At 43.2% G+C, this 21,235-nt stretch overlaps 1 protein-coding gene across 17 annotated transcripts in view; it reads right to left on the bottom strand.

Moving 5' to 3' along the window:
• Catspere (catsper channel auxiliary subunit epsilon) overlaps positions 1-21,235 on the bottom strand; it is a 151,092-nt gene that overhangs the window by 18,536 nt on the left and 111,321 nt on the right. For all 17 annotated transcript variants that reach the window (XM_087581704.1, XM_087581696.1, XM_087581698.1 and 14 more), the window contains 5 exons: positions 20,142-20,192; positions 19,125-19,158; positions 18,977-19,056; positions 14,484-14,583; positions 2,762-2,848 (listed from right to left, as the gene is read on the bottom strand). In XM_087581704.1, coding sequence (XP_087437830.1) covers positions 2,762-2,848; positions 14,484-14,583; positions 18,977-19,056; positions 19,125-19,158; positions 20,142-20,192 — 352 coding nt within the window. The remainder of the gene's footprint in view (positions 1-2,761; positions 2,849-14,483; positions 14,584-18,976; positions 19,057-19,124; positions 19,159-20,141; positions 20,193-21,235) is intronic.

The following is a 21,235-nucleotide window of genomic DNA, read 5'->3' as shown; positions in this document are numbered from 1 at the left end:
TAAGGCTGAGAATGGTAACCCTGTGTAAGTTTGCTATGGACATAGCCTTAGTAGCAAGGCAGAGATCTACCCAGCCCATGTACAAGGTGGCTCTAATCCTATGTGGGTAAGATTGCCCTTGGAGAGAGACTACTGGGCTCCTCTGGAGATGGATGGGACTTCACCTACTTGAAAGACTGTTGCCCACAACTGTACCGAACCCGGCGAGTTTCTTTGGGTCTTTCCATCTGTCCTGTAACATCTACTTATCACCGATCACGGATGCTTAATGAAGCCAAATTCTGTCCGTAGCCATTGAATAGTAAGGGTAGGGGTAGGGAGGAGGTTAACGTAAGAGGTGTGTTTATGTATAAAGTGAGGGGAAGAGTAAGGGTGTGAGTAAGTGTAGGTTGGGGTGAAGTGGCTGGGGTAAGGGTAAGTGTTGGCGCAGGGGTAGAGGTAAAATGGAATAGGGTTTGGGGTAGGTATAGTGGTATGGATGGTAGGTGGCACTGGATATATCAGTGTTGTTTACTTCTTGATTTCTTTATTTCCCCTACAATTTGAGGCCTTTTAATGCAATGCTACCATGGGTATAGTCTATCTTCAATGTACTAGGTATTAAAGGTATGCTATGCGATTGTTTCACATGAAGCACATGTTAATAAAGTATTACAACACCTCATGATAAAACACAAGCATAGCAGGGAGAATCCTTGCCTTCTCCCATTTCTCATCTCTGTTCACCTCTCTGACACTGTATGTCTGCTATAGGTACCCAACCGTGTTTGGGTACCTGACTGAAGAATGCATAAATGGCTCATGGATCTTTCAGTAAAACCAACTTGAAAATGCGCACTATGCTGGGTGGTGTGGTGGCACACGTTTTAATGCCAGCATTTGGGAGGCAGAGGCAGATACATCTTTGAGTTTGAAGTCAGCCTGGTCTATGTAGGTGGTTCCAGGACAGCCAGGGCTATGGAGAGAGACCCTTTCTCTGTAAAAGAAAATACAAAATATTTCCTGGGTCAACACTGGGCTATGAGAAGTATTGTTTACCGAGTTGGTTAATACATGGAGCCATGAACTTGATTAAAAGAAAAGGAGACAGTTACATTACACGTGGGAACTGGATATCTGCCCATTACCACGGAATGGACCTGGGCATTAGGATTTCTTTGCTGGTAACACTGTGCATTTTTATACAGAGACATTGGAATATGTTTGTTCTTTCTAATTTTCTCCTTTGTTATTCTTTTTTTAATTCCAGGGATGATATTGACCAACGGCTGCTCCTCCTGGTCACATGCGACGTTTCCTGCCATACTGTTGGGCTGCCAGGTCAAGTATTTTTTTTCCCTCCTTTTCATTTGTGAGCCATCACTTCATCAGCTACCTAGTCTTCAACCAAACAAATCTCCCATAGACTCATGAGCTCACTCTGTTCCTAGCCAAGGACTGCTCTGTCTAGACTCTTGGTCACGTTCAAAGACTCAAACCCCATATTGGATCACAGGAAAGTTAGCCAGCCATGCAGCGCCCGTCCTGTCCCTATCTGTTCCAACACCAACTCCGAGAACCTACAAAAAATGCCGTTTTTGCTCTCAGACATTTTTCTTTGAGAACTTAGAGGTTGAGAGCTACTTCTTAGAAGCAGAACTGTCTTGTGCTGTCCTTCTCGGAAGGTGGGATGAGGATTGAAGGCCTGGCATGTTCCTTCTAGAATCTTTGCTAATTGTAAGCTACTTCCCTGGTTTCCCAGGTATAGGCCCAAAGGCCCACGGTCAGCAATGTCAGCTGCATCTGGGAACTTTTAGAAATATGAATTTAGGAGCTGGATTGTCATGCAGACACTTACATAGCTTACACAATGCTCTGGACGTTATCTCCAGTGCTGGGAAAAGAAAGGAACAGAAAGGCAGGAAGAAGAAGAAGGGCAGGGAAGAGAGTGGGGTGGTGAGGCAGGAAAGGGAGAAGCGGGGTCAGAAAAGAATGTTGACCCTGCTTGAGATTTACTGAATCAGAAACTCGGATGGGACCAAGTTGTCTATTCCAACAAGCTTCCTGGAGGATAAGTCATTCCTGGTGTCTTCTAAGCCTGGAAAGACTAGACTATTCATGCCGGTTCAGCCTCATTTCATGACTGTCAACCTTCCAGCTACTCACTGCTGGATGCATCTCCTTGCCGAAGAGCACCACAGAGTCAATGATGCTCTCTGTGGCATTTGTTTGCCCAACCCAGACCCTTGGGTGCCTGTGAAAAACAACAGAAAGAACCAGGAAGGCAAGTTCTTTTGGAACTGAATCCACTGCTACATTAATTCCTTGTGATTTTAAGTAATAAGTGTTCCTTATTAGTGGCGATGAGCCATAGTTTATTAGTTAGCTCTGTAAGTGCTACGATGAGTTGGGTGCTGGGAATATAGCAGTGAGCAGAAGGAACAAAGCCCTCTTCACTCTTGGAGCTTGTGTTTGATTTATTTTTGTTTATCTCAGACTGAATTTTAGGTTGAACTCTACGTGTCTTTGTGTCTGTGTATAACTGGAGGAGGCTGAAGGAGGGCACTGGATCCCTGAAGCTGAAGTTACACTCGGTTAAGAGCCACGTGACACGGATCTGGGAACAGAACACGGACTCTGTAAGGGCAGCGTGTGCTCTCTCCAGCACCATAAGACCATGAGTCTATTAAAAGGCTCGGTTTCCGTATTTTTACACATAGTAGTCATTTGATACACTCAAGCTTTTGCTAATCTCGAACACCAAATTTAGTCCTTTTCTTACCTGAGGCCCCCAGATGTCTTCCATTGGGACGCCTGGGTTCTCCTCTATCATAATGTCCCACGTCTGTGCTTCATTTATACAACCATTCTGTCAAAAGATGGCACCGTGCGATTATGGAGAAGGCTTTGTATTAGCTTGTTTTGGAGTAACTTAATTGGCACTGGAAAATTTAATATTTTTCAAAAAAAAAAACACAAACCCTTACATTTATATACAGTGCAGTTTTTTTCCTTAAACACAGTTTTAAACACTGAAAATGTTCAATTGATTTTGTTCACACTCTGTAACCACAGCCACTGCCAGAGCCCACTTGAACGAACCGTAACCCCTGGCAACCGACATCCGACTTTCTGTTGAGACTTTTGACCAACTAACGTTTACAAGTGAAGTAGTTTGGTATTTTTCTGCCTGCAAACTAGCCTGCTTTTATTTAGTAAAATGTTTCCACGGGCCATCCATGGTCTAGCAAGTATGAGGATTTCCTGCCTTTTGACAGCTCGTGTGAGGGTGTGCGTATGTGCATGCACCCACACATGTGTGCAAGTGGATGCTGTTGGGTGACTGGAGATGCCAGAGGATAGATAACCTGTGGGTCCCATATTTTTTCCATATGGGTCCTGAGGGGATTGATCTTAGGTCCCTCAGCCTTGACAGGAAGCTCTGTTACCTGATGAACCATCTGGTGAAACCACAATTGCTGGATCATTCGAGAATTTTGTGTCGAAATTTGTGAAGAATTACCAGACTATTTTCCATAGCACTAATCCATTCCTTTTTATGTTAAGTCCCTTTTCATTTGAAAAGATCAACAACAAAAACAAAACAAAAAACCTCACATAGAGGCTAAAACCAACATGAGAATAATGAAAACCTTTCTACTCCTGATTCAAAACATAGAAAGTCCCAGAAAGTCTCCACAGCATTCCTGTGCATCGAATAACTAACTGTTGCCCTGGCTTTTCTAGGCACCATTCTTCACAGTTCTTGCTTCCCTCACCAGAATGTGCATCCCTGCTCACTGTGGTCTCAGCCCTTAACACCATCCCATACACGCACCCTTTCAACGAGACGTCCCTCTGCCCATGTCCTTACAGGCTTGGCTGTTGTACATGGTGCTGTGAACGTGGTGTGAAAATAAATTATGGAGAACTTCCATTCCACTCTTTTGGGCATCCAGGCATGGAATACTGGAGATCTCGCTCTCAGTCTCTGGTTTACCACTGCGCGTTCCCCAGGGTGAAGGTGCCCTTCCCCCTCTCCATCACGAACTCTTTATTACTATACTGTTTATTTTTATTCTTGCCGTGCTAGTGTATGTGAAATAGTGTCTGACTGTGGATTTAATCTAGGTTTCCCAAATGTTCTCCAATGCCAACTAGCCATTTTCTTTAGAGAAATTATCTATTTGAGTCCTCCCTCCTGCTTTAATTTGGCTGTTTTGTTGAATTATGGGAGTTTTCTGAACACTCGGGACATTCTACTATCAAATATATGATCTGCAAATACTTTGCTCCATTTCATAGGTTGCCTTTTTATTTTTGTGGTTTTTTGGATTTACTGTTATTTTTTTATCCCCACCACAGCTTCCCTTCCCTCTTTTCATTCCAGTTTCTCTCCCATCCACTCCTCCTCCACTTCTATTCAGAAAAGAGCAGTGCTCCTGTGGATTTCCACTAGACGTGGCATATCAAGTTGCAGCAAGACTGGGCACCTCTCCTTGCATTAAGGCTAGAAGAGGCAAGCCGGTGGGAGGAAAAGGTCAGGGACAGTCCCTGCTCTCACTGTTAGGCATCCCACAAGCGACACAACTGTAACCTGTATGCAGAGGGCTAGGTCAGTCCTCTCTGGCTCCTGTTCGCTTCAGTGTCTGTGAGCCTCTGTGAGCCTAGGTTAGTTGAATCTGTGGGGTTTTCTTGGGGTGTCCTTGACACCTCTAACTCCTATACTCTCTGCTCCTCTTTCCCTTGGTTGCTGAATGAAACCTCTCTGATGAAGCATGGTCTAGGCACCAATTCCTGTGCCTTTTGATACACAGAGTTTTTAGATGTTCATGAAGTCCACCTTTTCTCTCCTTCCCCACCCTGATTTCCCTCTTTTCCCTTTCTCTCCTACCCCATTCCTTTCCATTTTCTTCTCCCCCTTCACCCTTCCTCTTCCACCTTCTCTTCTCTCTTCCTTTCTCTTTCTTTCATCTGGGACTTGATATCATAGCCATTATAAAAATCACTGCCCAAACCAATGTTGGGATGATTTACTCTACTTTTTTTTTTCTAAGAATTTTTTTTTTTTTCAGTTTGGGGTTCCTAAGTTTAGACCATAGATCAATTCTGAGTTGGGTGAGAGTTCCATTTTACTTGTTTGCCTGAATGTATGTCTGTGTATGAGTGGAGTGTCCACAGTGGCCAAAGGGGATCAGATCCCCCAGGACAGGAGATAAAGTTGATTGTGAGCCATCATCTGAGAGCTGGGAACTGAATTCGAGTCCTCTGAAAGAGCAGTCAGCAGTCTTAACCACTGAGCCATCATCTTTGACCCTCAGTCAAAGGATGCTCAGGATGCTTTGAGCTCCTTCACTTGACATGTGTATGTGTGTGTGGTGTTTGGTGTGTGTGTAGTGTGTGTGTGTGTGTGTGTGGTGTGTGTGTACGTGGTGTGGTATGTGTGTGTGTGTGGTGTTTGGTGTGTGTGCGTGTGTGCGTGTGTGCGTGTGTGTGTGTGTGTGTGGTGTTTGGTGTGTGTGTGGTGTGTGTGTGGTGTGTGGTGTGTGATGTGTGTGTGTGTGTGTGGTGTGTGTGTGTGGTGTATGGTGTGTGGTGTGTGTATGGTGTGGTGTGTGTGTGTGTGTGGTATGGTGTGTGTGTGTGTGTGTGGTGTGGTGTGTGTGGTGTGGTATGTGTGTTGTGGTGTGTGTGGTGTGTGTGTTGTGTGTGTGTGTGGTGTATGGTGTGTGGTGTGTGTGTGTGGTGTATGTTGTGTGGTGTGTGGTGTGTGGTGTGTGGTGTGTGTGTGTGTGTGTGTGTGGTGTGGTGTGTGTGGTGTGGTGTGTGTGGTGTGGTGTGTGTGGTGTGGTGTGTGTGGTGTGGTATGTGTGGTATGGTGTGTGTGGTGTATGGTGTGGTGTGTGTGTGTGTGTGTGTGTGTGTGTGTGTGTGTGTGGTTTGAGTTTATCCAGTACTGTTGGTTGAGTAGGTTGACTTTCCTCCTTGGGTGGTCCTGTATGTGCTCAGGAGGAGACACACTCTAAATACTTGGTACAGTGTTTTACGTGGTCAGTTATTGTGTTGAAATTTCTTTTAGTTGAATGATCCAGCTGTCCTAGTTCCAGACATTGTCATACATGTCCACTGTGTGTGACCAGCAGCTCAGATACAGGCAGGGGCAGACAAAAGGAAGGTGAACATTTACAGTTGCCATGACAGCATTCCGGGATCACACCTAGGAAAGTAAGGCAGTGGTGAACCAAACTGTGGCACTTAAGCTGTAGAGATGGAGAAGGGAAGAAAACTGAAAGTGATGGAGAGGAGGAGAAGCAAAGGTTTCATCATGAAAGTGTCCCAGCCATGTGACGACACAGGAGAAACCATCCTGGAGCAGGACAGGCAAGAGGGCTACAGCAGTGCGGGTGAGCTCCAGTATCTGAACTTAGGCACAAGTCTAATACAAGCTGCATTGTTCAGGGTCTCTGCATTGTTCACAGGGGCAGACATGATCTGAATCTGACTTTTTGTATTGTGATGTTAGGAATCTTTGCTTGTTTTTGTTTTGTTTTCATTTTTTATTGGTTATTTTATTTATTTAGATTTCAAATGGTATCCCCCTTCCCAGTTTTCCCTCCACAAGTCCCCATCCCCTCCCCCTCCTCCTGCCTCTGTGAGGTGGTCCTGCCTCAGCACCCTAGCATTCCCCGACCCTGGGTGATCGAGTCTCCACAGGACCAAGCAGCTCCCCCCTCCCAGTGATGCTAGATAAAGTAATCCTCTCCTACTTTTCCTTTTCTTTTTTTCTGTGTAACCCTGGCTGTGGTGGAACTCTTTTTTTTTTTTTAAATCTTTATTAACTTGAGTATTTCTTCTGTACATTTCGATTGTTATTCCCCTTCCCGGTTTCCGGGCCAACATCCCCATAGCCCCTCCCCCTCCCCTCCCCTTCTATATAGGCTTCCCCTCCCCATCCTCCCCCCATTACCACCCTCCCCACAACAATCACGTTCACTAAGTGTTCAGTCTTGGCAGGACCAAGGGTTTCCCCTTCCACTGGTGCTCTTACTAGGCTATTCATTGCTACCTATGAGGTTGGAGCCCATGGGGTCTCGAGCCCCTTCGAGCTCTTCCAGTCCTTTCTCTGATTCCTTCAACGGGGGTCCTATTCTCAGTTCAGTGGTTTGCTGCTGGCATTCGCCTATGAATTTGCTGTATTCTGGGTGTGTCTCTCAGGAGAGATCTACGTCCGGTTCCTGTCGGCCTGCACTTCTTTGCTTCATCCATCTTGTCTAATTGGGTGGCTGTATATGTATGGCCCACATGTGGGGCAGGCTCTGAATGAGTGTTCCTTCTGCCTCTGTTCTAAACTTTGCCTCCCTATTCCCTGCCAAGGATATTCTTGTTCCCCTTTTAAAGAAGGAGTGAAGCATTCACATTTTGATCATCCGTCTTGAGTTTCATTTGTTCTAGGCATCTAGGGTAATTCAAGCATTTGGGCTAATAGCCACTTATCAATGAGTGCATACCATGTATGTCTTTCTGTGATTGGGTTAGCTCACTCAGGATGATATTTTCCAGTTCCCCACCATTTGCCCACGAATTTCATAAAGTCATTGTTTTTGATAGCTGAGTAATATTCCATTGTGTAGATGTACCACATTTTCTGTATCCATTTCTCTGTTGAAGGGCATCTGGGTTCTTTCCAGTTTCTGGCTATTATAAATAAGGCTGCTATGAACATAGTGGAGCATGTGTCTTTGTTATATGTTGGGACATCTTTTGGGTATATGCCCAAGAGAGGTATAGCTGGGTCCTCAGGCAGTTCAATGTCCAATTTTCTGAGGAACCTCCAGACTGATTTCCAGAATGGTTGTACCAGTCTGCAATCCCACCAACGATGAAGGAGTGTTCCTCTTTCTCCACATCCTTGCCAGCATTTGCTATCACCTGAGTTTTTGATCTTAGCCATTCTCACTGGTGTGAGGTAAAATCTCAGGGTTGTTTTGATTTGCATTTCCCTTATGACTAAAGATGTTGAACATTTCTTTAGGTGTTTCTCAGCCATTTGGCATTCCTCAGCTGTGAATTCTCTGTTTAGCTCTGAACCCCATTTTTAATAGGGTTATTTGTCTCCCTGTGGTCTAACTTCTAGGGTTATTTGTCTCCCTGCGGTCTAACTTCTTGAGTTCTTTGTATATTTTGGGTATAAGCCCTCTATCTGTTGTAGGATTGGTAAAGATCTTTTCCCAATCTGTTGGTTGTCATTTTGTCCTAACAACAGTGTCCTTTGCCTTACAGAAGCTTTGCAGTTTTATGAGATCCCGTTTGTCGATTCTTGATCTTAGAGCATAAGCCATTGGTGTTTTGTTCAGGAAATTTTCTCCAGTGCCCATGTGTTCGAGATGCTTCCCCACTTTTTCTTCTATTAGTTTGAGTGTATCTGGTTTGATGTGGAGGTCCTTGATCCACTTGGACTTAAGCATTGTACAGGGTGATAAGCATGGATCGATCTGCATTCTTCTACATGCTGACCTCCAGTTGAACCAGCACCATTTGCTGAAAATGCTATCTTTTTTCCATTGGATGGTTTTGGCTCCTTTGTCAAAAATCAAGTGCCCATAGGTGTGTGGGTTCATTTCTGGGTCTTCAATTCTATTCCACTGGTCTATCTGTCTGTCTCTGTACCAATACCATGCAGTTTTTATCACTATTGCTCTGTAATACTGCTTGAGTTCAGGGATAGTGATTCCCCCTGAAGTCCTTTTATTGTTGAGGATAGTTTTAGCTATCCTGAGTTTTTTGTTATTCCAGATGAATTTGCAAATTGTTCTGTCTAACTCTTTGAAGAATTGGATTGGTATTTTGATGGGGATTGCATTGAATCTGTAGATCGCTTTTGGTAGAATGGCCATTTTTACTATATTAATCCTGCCAATCCATGAGCATGGGAGATCTTTCCATCTTCCGAGGTCTTCTTCAATTTCTTTCTTCAGAGTCTTGAAGTTCTTATCATACAGATCTTTTATTTGCTTGGTTAAAGTCACACTGAGGTATTTTATATTATTTGGGACTATTATGAAGGGTGTTGTTTCCCTAATTTCTTTCTCGGCTTGTTTCTCTTTTGTGTAGAGGAAGGCTACTGAGTTATTTGACTTAATTTTATACCCAGCCATTTTGCTGAAGGTGTTTATCAGGTTTAGTAGTTCTCTGGTGGAACTTTTGGGATCACTTAAATATACTATCATATCATCTGCAAATAGTGATATTTTGACTTCTTCTTTTCCAATCTGTATCCCCTTGATCTCCTTTTGTTGTCTCATTGCTCTGGCTAGAACGTCAAGAACTATATTGAATAAGTAGGGAGAGAGTGGGTAGCCTTGTCTAGTCCTTGATTTTAGTGGGATTGCTTCAATTTTCTCTCCATTTAGTTTAATGTTAGCTACTGATTTGCTGTATATGGCTTTTACTAGGTTTAGGTATGGGCCTTGAATTCCTATTCTTTCCAGGACTTTTATCATGAAGGGGTGTTGAATTTTGTCAAATGCTTTCTCAGCATCTAATGAAATGATCATGTGGTTTTGTTCTTTCAGTTTGTTTATATAATGGATCACGTTGATGGTTTTCCATATATTAAACCATCCCTGCATGCCTGGGATGAAGCCAACTTGATCATGGTAGATGATTGTTTTGATGTGCTCTTGGATTCGGTTTGCCAGAATTTTATTGAGTATTTTTGCGTCGATATTCATAAGGGAAATTGGTCTGAAGTTCTCTTTCTTTGTTGGGTCTTTGTGTGGTTTAGGTATAAGAGTAATTGTGGCTTCATAGAAGGAATTCGGCAGTGCTCCATCTGTTTCAATTTTGTGGAATAGTTTGGATAGTATTGGTATGAGGTCTTCTATGAAGGTCTGATAGAATTCTGCACTAAACCTGTCTGGACCTGGGCTCTTTTTGGTTGGGAGACCTTTAATGACTGCTTCTATTTCATTAGGAGTTATGGGGTTGTTTAACTGGTTTATCTGTTCCTGATTTAACTTCGGTACCTGGTATCTGTCTAGGAAATTGTCCATTTCCTGCAGATTTTTAAGTTTTGTTGAATATAGGCTTTTGTAGTAGGATCTGATGATTTTTTTGAATTTCCTCTGATTCTGTAGTTATGTCTCCTTTTCATTTCTGATTTTTGTTAATTTGGACACACTCTCTGTGACCTTTCGTTAGTCTGGCTGAGGGTTTACCTATCTTGTTGATTTTCTCAAGGAACCAACTTTTGGTTCTGTTGATTCTTTGTATGGTCCTTTTTGTTTCTACTTAGTTGATTTCAGCTCTGAGTTTGATTATTTCCTGCCTTCTACTCCTCCTGGGTGTATTTGCTTCTTTTTGTTCTACAGCTTTTAGGTGTGCTGTCAAGCTGCTGATATATGCTCTCTCCTATTTCTTTCTGCAGGCACTCAGAGCTATGAGTTTTCCTCTTAGCACAGCTTTCATTGTGTCCCATAAGTTTGAGTATGTTTTTCCTTCATTTTCATTAAATTCTAAGAAGTCTTTAATTTCTTTCTTTATTTCTTCCTTGACCAGGTTATCATTGAGTAGAGCATTGTTCAACATCCATGTATATGTGGGCGTTCTTCCCTTATTGTTATTGAAGACCGTGGTGGTCTGATAGGACGCATGGGATTATTTCTATCTTTTTGTATCTGTTGAGGCCTGTTTTATGACATATTATATGGTCAGTTTTGGAGAAAGTACCATGAGGTGGTGAGAAGAAGGTATATCCTTTTGTTTTAGGATGGATTGTTCTATATATGTCTGTTAAGTCCATTTGGTTCATGACTTCTCTTAGTCTGTTTATGTGTCTGTTTAATTTCTGTTTCCATGATCTGTCCATTGATGAGAGTGGAGTGTTGAAATCTCCCACTATTATTGTGTGAGGTGCAATGTGTGCTTTGAGCTTTAGTAAGGTTTCTTTTACGTATGTAGGTGCCCTTGTATTTGGAGCATAGATATTTAGGATTGAGAGTTCATCTTGGTGGATTTTTCCTTTGATGAATATGAAGTGTCCTTCCTTATCTTTTTTGATGACTTTTAGTTGAAAATTGATTTTATTCGATATTAGAATGTCTACTCCAGCTTGCTTCTTCAGACCATTTGCTTGGAAAGTTGTTTTCTAGCCTTTCACTTTGAGGTAGTGCCTGTCTTTGTCTCTGAGGTGTGTTTCCTGTAAGCAGCAGAATGCAGGGTCCTCATTGCGTATCCAGTTTGTTAATCTGTGTCTTTTTATTGGGGAGTTGAGACCATTGATGTTGAGAGATATTAAGGAATAGTGATTATTGCTTCCTGTTATATCCATATTTGGATGTGAGATTATGTTTATGTGCTTTTCTTCTCTTTGTTTTGTTATGAAGACGATTAGTTTCTTGCTTTTTCCAGGGTGTAGCTTGCCTCCTTATGTTGTGCTTTACCATTTATTATCCTTTGTAGTGCTGGATTAGTAGAAAGATATTGTGTAAATTTGGTTTTGTCATGGAATATCTTGGTTTCTCCACCTGTGTTAATTGAGAGTTTTGCAGGATACAGTAACCTGGGCTGGCATTTGTGTTCTCTTAGGGTCTGTATGACATCTGTCCAGGATCTTCTGGCTTTCATAGTCTCTGGCGAGAAGTCTGGTGTGATTCTGATAGGTCTGCCTTTATATGTTACTTTACCTTTTTCCTTTACTGCTTTTAATATTCTTTCTTTATTTTGTTCGTTTGGTGTTTTGACTATTATGTGACGGGAGGTGTTTCTTTTCTGGTCCAATCTATTTGGAGTTCTATAGGCTTCTTGTATGTTTATGGGCATCTCTTTCTTTAAGTTAGGGAAGTTTTCTTCTATGATTTTGTTGAAGATATTTACTGGTCTTTTGAGCTGGGAGTCTTCACTCTCTTCTATACCTATTATCCTTAGGTTTGATCTTCTCATTGAGTCCTGGATTTTCTGTAGGTTTTGGACCAGTAGCTTTTTCCGTTTTACATTATCTTTGACCGTTGAGTCGATGATTTCTATGGAACTCTTCTATCTCTTGTGTTCTGTTGGTGATGCTTGTATCTGCAGCTCCTCTTCCTTTGGTTTTCTATATTCAGGGTTGTTTCCCTTTGTGCTTTCTTTATTGCTTCTATTTCCATTTTTAATTCCTTCACCTGTTTGTGTTTTCCTGGAATTCTTTCAGGAATTTTTGTGATTCTTCTCTATAGGCTTCTACTTGTTTATTTATGTTTTCCTGCGTTTCTCTAAGGGAGTTCTTCATGTCTTTCTTGAAGTCCTCCAGCATCATGATCAAATGTGATTTTAAATCTAGATCTTGCCTTTCTGGTGTGTTTGGATATTCAGTGTTTGCTTTGGTGGGAGAATTGGGCTCCGATGATGCCATGTAGTCTTGGTTTCTGTTGCTTGGGTTCCTGCGCTTGCCTCTCGCCATCAAGTTGTCTCTGGTGTTACCTTGTTCTGCTATTTCTGACAGTGGCTAGACTGTCCTATAAGCCTGTGTGTCAGGAGTGCTGTAGACCTGTTTTCCTGTTTTCTTTCAGCCAGAGTGTTCTGCTTTCGAGCGTGTAGTCTTTCCTGCCTACTGGTCTTCAGCTGTTCCTGTGGGACTGTGTCCTGAGTCCACCAGGTAGGTTGCTTGGAGCAGAAAAGTTGGTCTTACCTGTGGTCCTGCAGCTCAAGTTGCTCGTTGGAGGAGCTGCTTTTGAGCTCTCTGTGAGGGTGGCAACCAGGAGGGCCTGCGTCGCCTTTTCCCAGAGCCCCTGTGTACCGGGGTCCCAGATGGTGTTAGGTGTTTTCCTCTGGAGTCAGAAATGTGGGCAGAGTGTAGTCTCTTCTGGCCTCCCAGGCGTGTCTGCCCCTCTGAAGGTTTAGTTCTCCCTCCCACGGGATTTGGGTGCAGAGAACTGTTGATCGGTCTCTTTAGGTCCGGGTGGTTTCTGGACTGCCTGTGGTGGAACTCTTATCTGTAGACCATGCTGTACTTGATCAGATCCACCTGCCTCTGCATCCCTGAGTGCTGGCTGGAATTCTGGGATTAGGGTTTTAAGAATCCAACCCAGGGCACTTGGCAAGAGTTCTGCCACTGAAACCAAATGGCTCATCTGTTTGTTTGAGAGAGGCAGCAGTCTAAGGTTGGCCAACAACTTGATACATTTCTTTTTTTTTTTTTTTTCAGAGCTGGGGACTGAACCCAGGGCCTTGTGTTTGCTAGGCAAGCACTCTACCACTGAGCTAAATCCCCAACCCCCAACTTGATACATTTCTATACTTTGACTTTGAACTGGTCTTCTTTTCTCCATCTGCCAAGTGCTGGGATTCCAAGTGTGTCCCATCCCACCCAATTGAAAGTTTAATTCTGGATTATACAAAGCCCAACTCCGTTGTCCCAGGTTACTTGAAGCATGAACTCAGAAGTCAGGCTTCTTCATGATGTCTCCTTGAAGTTCCTACTCTGGACTGTTTCAGTTTTCAACCTATCCAACCACTGCTGCTTCTATAATGAACTAAGGTGACAGGAAGTATGGGGGTCCATGGGAGAATGATAGACTTCCTATTTGCATTGCAGTCAGAGAACCAGGCATGGACCCACCTAGAGGATTGTAGGAAACGTAGTTCTTGTTAAGTAAAGTGTTATTTTTCAGCAATGCCTCTATGCAATTGATGGAAGGGTTTTCTTCTGGGCCGCACACACATGTACTCATGTACACTTGCACCCCCATACAAATGTACACATATACACAGTTCCTTTGCTTCTCCTTCTTTCTTCTTCTCCTTTCATCTTCCTCTTCCTCCCCTTCATCTTCTTTTTGGTTTTCGAGACAAGGTTTCTTTATGTCGCCCTGGCTATCCTGGAACTCACTCTGTAGACTCTACTGGTCTTGAACTTAGAGATCTACCAACTTCTGCCTCACAAGTGCTGGGATTAAAGGTTTGTGCCACCACTACCCAACAACAAGTAGTTCAATGATGAATCAATGGGGATGAATCAGGGTCTTTCATCTTAGATGCCAAACAAACAGGGGAATGTGAGGCATGATGGGTTTATTTAGGAAAGACTGTGTGTTCCCACAGTGGTAAAGTGTTAATTCAGCTCCCCTGCTTGGAATCAAGGTGAGTGCTATATCACAGATAATTAATCTCTAATGAGAAAGAAAATGTCATACAGAAAGGAGCCACTCTGATTTTCTTTGAGCCTGTGATCTCAAGGGATAATTAAACGTTCGACACAGTTCAGATAGAGAAGAAAATGCTCACCATGACCGCATTCCCTTCCTACTGCACTATTTTTTTTTTCTGACCTTTCTTATGTCTGTTTTATAAACAGCACCCTCTTCTTGTTCAGAGATGCAGCTCAGAAGTCACTGACTTTAATATGGAGTTGGCTTTCTTTTCTACTTATGGATTGGTTTTACTTCCCTCAGATAATTTACATACACATGGAAAAATCAAAAGGATTCATTCAATTGGGTGTTGTTTAAATTCAAAGAGGTCGGTGGTACCTGCTGCATAGTAGAATTATACATGTAGTCATTCCTGCCGTGCACTTCCCACAGGATAAAATTTGCATCCACTATTTTAATAAATCCATTTTCATCATACCTGAAACAACAAACACAAAAATGATACTTTAGTGTCAAAAGGAGGGCCTGCAGCTTGCAAGTCTCGTGGTGTTAGGTTCAAATCTTTTTTGTCTACTCCATTTTTTGAGACAGTGTCTCAGATAGCCCAGGTAGGTCCCCAAGCTTACTATGAAGTGAAAGAGGCCCTTCAGATCCTGATCGTCTATCTCTACTTCCCACACACTGGGATCCAAGAATGTGGCATTCACGGTCCCCAGGGAAGTCACTGAGACTCCCCAACTATTACAAATATTTGATATGATTGTATCAGATGGCTAGGTCTACTTCTCCCAACTGAGTGAAATAAATGCGCCTCCTTTTGAGACAGGATCTCATGTAGCTACCATTTGTCTTGAACCTTGGAGTTCACTGTGGAGCCAAGGCTGGCCTTGAACTCCTGCTCTTGGCGTGCACACCTCCGGACTGCCATGATGACTCGTGTGCACCACCAGGTCCAGCCCCATGTGGCAGATGTTGTTCAAAATAAAAACCTGACAGTACAGAAGAGGGAGGATCAGAACCGCAAGTTTATCCATTGCACTAATGACCACATAGTGATGAAGTGGGACTAGGTGGGTCCTGATGACATGGTAGAGAGAAGGAAGAGACAGATGGAAGGACAAGTCAAGGGTCTCTGGGTATCTATCATTAAGCCACATGTCATGTGGAGACACTGAAAACATGGAGTTACTGTACTGAAGGTTGGACTTCCTGCCTGCTTCCTCGGAAGGGCAGCTAGAATATGAATGGAATCTTGTAGTCAGCAGCCAGAAGAGCTGAGGTAAGACTGGGAAAGAGACTCCATACAGCAGAAGACATGGTCACAGTCCTGCATGGACAGGGTACTCCCTGGTGATACTGACACCGGACGCATTAGCCCCACCATGCTGAGTTGTTCCCATAGACCCATGCAGTTTTAAAAAGAAAGCTGGTACTTTATATGAAGATTTTTTTCTCTTTAATAAAAATAAAGGCTTGAGAGCAAAGATACTGTTGTTATTAATAACTTTATACCTCTGATTGTAGAACTCAGGACCACACAAATGTTTACACAGCTTCCTTCCCCAGCTGCTTTTGCTCCCTCTCTGCACCTCCTTCTCCCCCCTCCTTTTCCCTTTCTCCTTGCCTCTCTGTTGTGTGATGGAGTCTCATAGTCCAGGCTGGCTGGCCTCAGACTCACTAGGTAGCCAAAGATGCCCCTACCTCCCTACTTTCCAGGCTCCTTATTGCTTGTGTGTCTGAGTGAAGTTGTCCTCCTACACTCATTGGGTGGGAATTTCCCTAACTTGAAAACTAGCAGCATTCTGGGGAACAGGAGTTTGATTACAACTTATGTTAGCGATAGAATTCTTGATTTCCTAAGAGTCAGGAGTGGATGGAATGGCACAGCCGAGCAGGAAAAGGCTCCACTTGCTTTGGAGCGTGATGGTCTGTGTTTGACCCCTGGAACCCACTAAGTGAGAGAAGAGAACCGGCTCTGAATGTGGTCTGACAATTCCCCCCTCCAATAATTTTTTTTTTTTTTTTAAGAATTGGGTATAAGGGGTTGGGAATTTAGCTCAGTGGTAGAGCGCTTGCCTAGCAAGCACAAGGCCCTGGGTTCGGTCCTCAGCTCCAGTGGGGGGTGGGAGGGAGAAAAAGAAAAGAAAAGAAAAGAAAAGAAAAACAAGAATTGGATGTAAAATGTTTAAGGACAAAAGGGTCTCAGTGTCATTAGGAGAGTTAGTGCAAAGGGTCGCAGTGCCATCTTGTGGAAGAAGCATGATCCTTCATTTTGGAGTTTTCCTTCACTGAATAAAAGTGCCAGAGAGATTTTCGTCCATGTATTTTAATACATTTTTCATTAGGGTGGAATAGAATTCTAATTAAATCCGAGAATGCAGGAATGTCACTAATTGGCAGTCAAATTCCCAACTGTGGGCAATTTTTCTATGGAAATCCTATTTTGGATCTCTTCTTGTGCATGGTCCATTATATTGACTAGGTCTTTTATTATCTGTGTTTAGAGGAACAGGAAAGCTGGACAAGGGGCGAGCCTGGCAGTGTACAGAGCAGCTGCCGTTTCACCGATAAGCGCTTTCTGCTCTTCGTCTAGTGACTGCACGTCTGCATGGTGATCTGGAACAGAGGGTGCCATGGTTGATACTGGTCATCACCTTGCCAGGATCTAGAATCATCCATGAGCAAGCCTCTGGGTACATCTGTGAGGGATTATTTTAGATTAATTAATTGAGGTTAATCTGCAAGCATGCCTTTGAAGGATTTTGTTGCTTACCACCCCGAAGGTGGGCAGTACCTTCCATCACTGGTGCAGACGTGAGGAGGTCCTTTTCACCTCTTTGCCTCTGTGACTTGGGGGTGTGTTCATTGGCCTTATTTGCTCTACCTGTGAGTTGCCTCTGTCTCCCTTTGCTGTCATCAGAACTCAGCTGCTTCAGCCTTCCGTTATGGACTGAGTCCTCCACACCTTTTCTGCTGGACTGGGACTGCAAGGCATCCCAGGACTATGCAGGCCTTATCCTATAAGCCAGTCTAATTACCGCCCCTCCCCCCTTAATATATAGGCTCATTCTATGTCCTTCGTTTCTCAGAGGACTCTAACAGAGGGGAGAGATATCTGTGAGAGAGAGGAGAACATCCAGGAACGATGTTCTTAGTAAAGGGGACAGTTTGTCTATGTTGTGCTGGCTAGTTTTTATGTCGGTTGACGCACGCTAGATTCATTTGAGAAGAGGGCACCTCTGTTGGAGAAATGCAGCTGCCAGACTGGTCTTTGGTAAGTCTATGGTACATTGTATTGACTGATGACGGAAGTAGGATGGCCCAGCTCACTGTGGGCAGGGCTGGCGGTGCCCGGTTCTTTAAGAAAGCAAATGAAGCAGCTCTTGCCTCCAAGTTCCTACCCTGACATCTCTGGACAATGTACTACAAACTAGAAGCTGAACCAATCTTCTTCCCCCACCTCACTCCCCCTACCCCTGCCCCACCAAGTTGGTTTTGGTCATGATGTTTCATCACAGTCATAGAAATCCTAAGATATATGGCGACTATGAGCTCATGGTTCAAATGCTTAAAGAGATATACATGTGCTCTGGACATTTGACTGATGCTATCTTTGGGTCACCCATCCTCATTCCTTCATTGTCCCCTCACCACTCACATATCAGTCATCAACTCTTTCTGGCTATCATAACACATTTGTATCAGAGATGGACTTCTGGGTTCATGTTCCCTTTCAATTATTCTCCAGCTCCTAAACACAATTTTTCTAACAGGTCTCCCTCCTTAAGACTTCTTCCCCTAAAATCCAGAGAGATACAGACAAAGCAAACTCGCAGTCACATGGCCTTCCTAAAAGGAAGGAATGGACTGAATCCTTGCGTGGTCTGGACCCCCAGGTCTTCTTCACTTGACATATGCCCACCAGTGTAGGTTTATACATTTTCATCCTCAAAGTTCCAGTCTCATTGATAGACTTCTCCAATAGAATCTGCTGACACCCAGGCTCTTTGCACCTTTAAGGATCCACTTTTAGAACATCTCCCAGAGCCAGGAGCAGGACCCCTTATAGCTGAGGTGGATTCTTTCTTTTGTGTCCCAACACCCACTGACCACTTCATTCTTTTCTATAAGATAACTTGGCATGTGAGCTCTTGTATTTGCTTAGTCCATCTTTTGAGGGTAGAGATCCCATCCTCAATCCCTGAATTCTTAGTGCTTGGCCCAGTACTTGGGGGGAATTATCTGGCATGGTAGTTGGTGGGAAATGGGTATTGAATGCTGATGAGCTGAATTAAAGAGCTTTATTGGGAGAGAACACGCGACTTTTAACATTGATTGTGTTTTTATTTTAACTCTGGAGAAATAGGGACCTTGTTAGAAAGCAAGGAAACAAGCTCAGAGCTACTTCTCAGTAGGGGAGGAAGAGCCTTGGTGCTCAGGAAAAGTAGAAGGTGGAAGCCAGAGAGGATTAGATTAGGGCTACAGCACAGGAGGTTTTGATGAGTGATGTGGGTAGGTAGAACCTGGTAGAACCTTACAAGAGTGATGGGTGCAGAAGGAAGGCAAGCAGCAAGGCCTGAGAGCAGAAGAAGCCTTCTGGACCCCAGTAGAAACTCTCTGCCAACAAAATAGAGTGAAGTACTAAGCTGCTACTGCTGCCCTCCCCACTGAAGAACAGCCAACTCCTTCCCAGCCCAAGGAGGCTAGCACAGGGCATTAGGTTCCCTTGACCTAGCATTGTAGGTGGTGGTGAGCCACTATGTAGGAGCTGGGGACTGAACTCAGGTCCTCTGTAAGAACAGAATGGCCTCTTAACAACCAAGTCATCCTTCTAGTACACAAATTAGTTTCTCAAGTGGGTAAATACTTACAATTCTACTACAGGGTGAAACATTTCTTCCATATCAACTGTTCGCGGGCAGCCATATTTTGCTACTTCATACCTTACTTTCTGTAAGAAAGAAAAATGCCTCAGTTGTTGTGTCCTTTGCCACACTGACAAGTTTATACTTTTCTTACCAAATTTTCATGTGGGCTATCTCTCAGAAGTTCCCTGTTGGGGGAAAAAAAAAGGACATTTGTTATGATCTCCTTGTTCTTCCTTCCCAATTTACAAAGTAAAAGCTGGAGAGATGACTCAGCAGTTAAGAGCACTGGTTGCTCTTCCAGAGGTCCTGCATTCAGTTCCCAGCAACTACATGGTAGCTCACAGCCAACTCTAATGGGATCCGATGCCTTCTTTTGCCATGCAGGTATACATGCAGATAGAGCACTCATTATACATAGAATAAATAAATGTTAAAATGAATAAATAAAAAACTAAGAGCATAATTTATTTGGGGTGGTGAGTGTGAATTTACACATTTGTATGAATGTGGCATGTGCATGTGTTTTTGTGTGTCTGGCATGCATATGGAGGTCAAAGGACAGCCTCTGGAGTTGACCATCCGTTCCACATTGCTCTAGGCAGGGTCTCCTTGCTGTTTGCCACTGAGCATGCCAGTCCAGCTTGTCTGCAAGATTCTCTTGTTGCCTCTCACAGTCTCACTGTTGGCACACTGGAATTTAAGATGGATGTTATTATGCTTGGATTTCCATGGGGTTGGGACTTTACCCGCTGAGCCATCTCTCTGGGTCTTACAAGTGAATTTTAAAATCCCAGTTATTCTCTGTTTTTTAATTTATTCCTATAATGGAATCCTCCTCTGTAAACTCAGGAGACATGTCAACTCTAACTAGGCTAATCACACAGTTGTGTAGAGAAGAGAGGTGGGGAAAATATTGTTTGTCTATCTTAAGTTAGAAGCGACAAATACAGGATTTGAGACTAAGTCAGACTTGCTCTGTTTAACCAGTTGAATCACTGAGGACAATGCTAAATGTGTCTTATACATGTTTCAGAATGTTAGGGTCATCTCTACAGCTTTTCTTTTAAATTTGCAAACTGTTTAAATATTCATGCCAACAGTGTTACAGACACTAAGTACTAGTTGGTTATGAACTGTTAATTGCCCTTATGTTAGAAGTATTTCTTACTTGTCAATCACATAAGAAAAGTCACGACGATGACATCTGGTATTATTAAATCTACAAAAATAAAACATAATGTAGCTGTAAGGTCATTACTCCTACATTTGAATAAATATTTCATCATCCAACTCAGTGGCTCTTAAACTGGAGATTCTTTTAGTTCATTTACTAAATCAAAGTCTCTGAGATCAGTTTGTCATCGCCTTAGCAATTCTATTTTTTTTAAATCAGTTTCATGAATGTTTGTGATTTACCTCTTATATTCTGAACACAATTATTAATACTTTGTGAGATGGATAGGGAGAAGGGAACACTTGTTCATAAACTGCAATGATCAGTCAGTTGGAATTAGTCAGTAGAACAGGTCTAGTGCACCACATGGTGACCACAGTCTGCCATTGGTTGAGTTTCTGAAGCCTCCTGTAATGGCAACACACCATGGTTGTCAACTTGCCTACATTTGGAATTAATTAACTGCCCCCAACTCCAAACGCCCCAATGTAGGGACATGTCTGTGAGGGATTTTTGCTTGATTTGAAGTGGAAAGATTTAATTTGGATCTTTGAGATAGGAAGACACACCTTTAATAAAGATCTTTTGAACTAGAAAGAACCACCTCTAATCTGGGCCATGCCTTCTATGGAAGCTCATATAAGAACATGGAAGGTGGAAGCTATTGCTCTTTGCCTGCTTGCCTTTGTCTCACTAGCAAGTCCATTCCTTCACTGGCATTAGAGCCTACTTCTTCAGGATTCCAGAGTGTACTGAAGACCAGCTGAGACACCCAGCCTCATGGACTGAACAACTACTGGATTCCTGGACCTTCAGTGCATAGGCAGCCATTGTCGGGTCAACAGAGTAATAAACCAAAAACTTTCTAGAATGCAATGAAAATGAATATCCAGAACACCATACTCATGGGACACACGGAACATGGTGTAGCACTAGGCGCCTACACACACACACACACACACACACACACACACACACACACACACACACACACACAGTTAAAAAGTTAAAGAGATGGCATACTAACACCGTCACACCTGAAAGCTCTAGAACAAAACTGTCAGCTCACCCAAGAGGAGTAAATGGCA

Source organism: Rattus norvegicus, chromosome 13 (assembly GCF_021556685.1).
Source record: "Rattus norvegicus strain SHRSP/BbbUtx chromosome 13, alternate assembly SHRSP_T2T, whole genome shotgun sequence".
NCBI classification, from domain to species: domain Eukaryota; kingdom Metazoa; phylum Chordata; class Mammalia; order Rodentia; family Muridae; genus Rattus; species Rattus norvegicus.
Note: the sequence above shows the minus strand (reverse complement) of the source record. Positions and strands in the feature narration are given on the sequence as shown.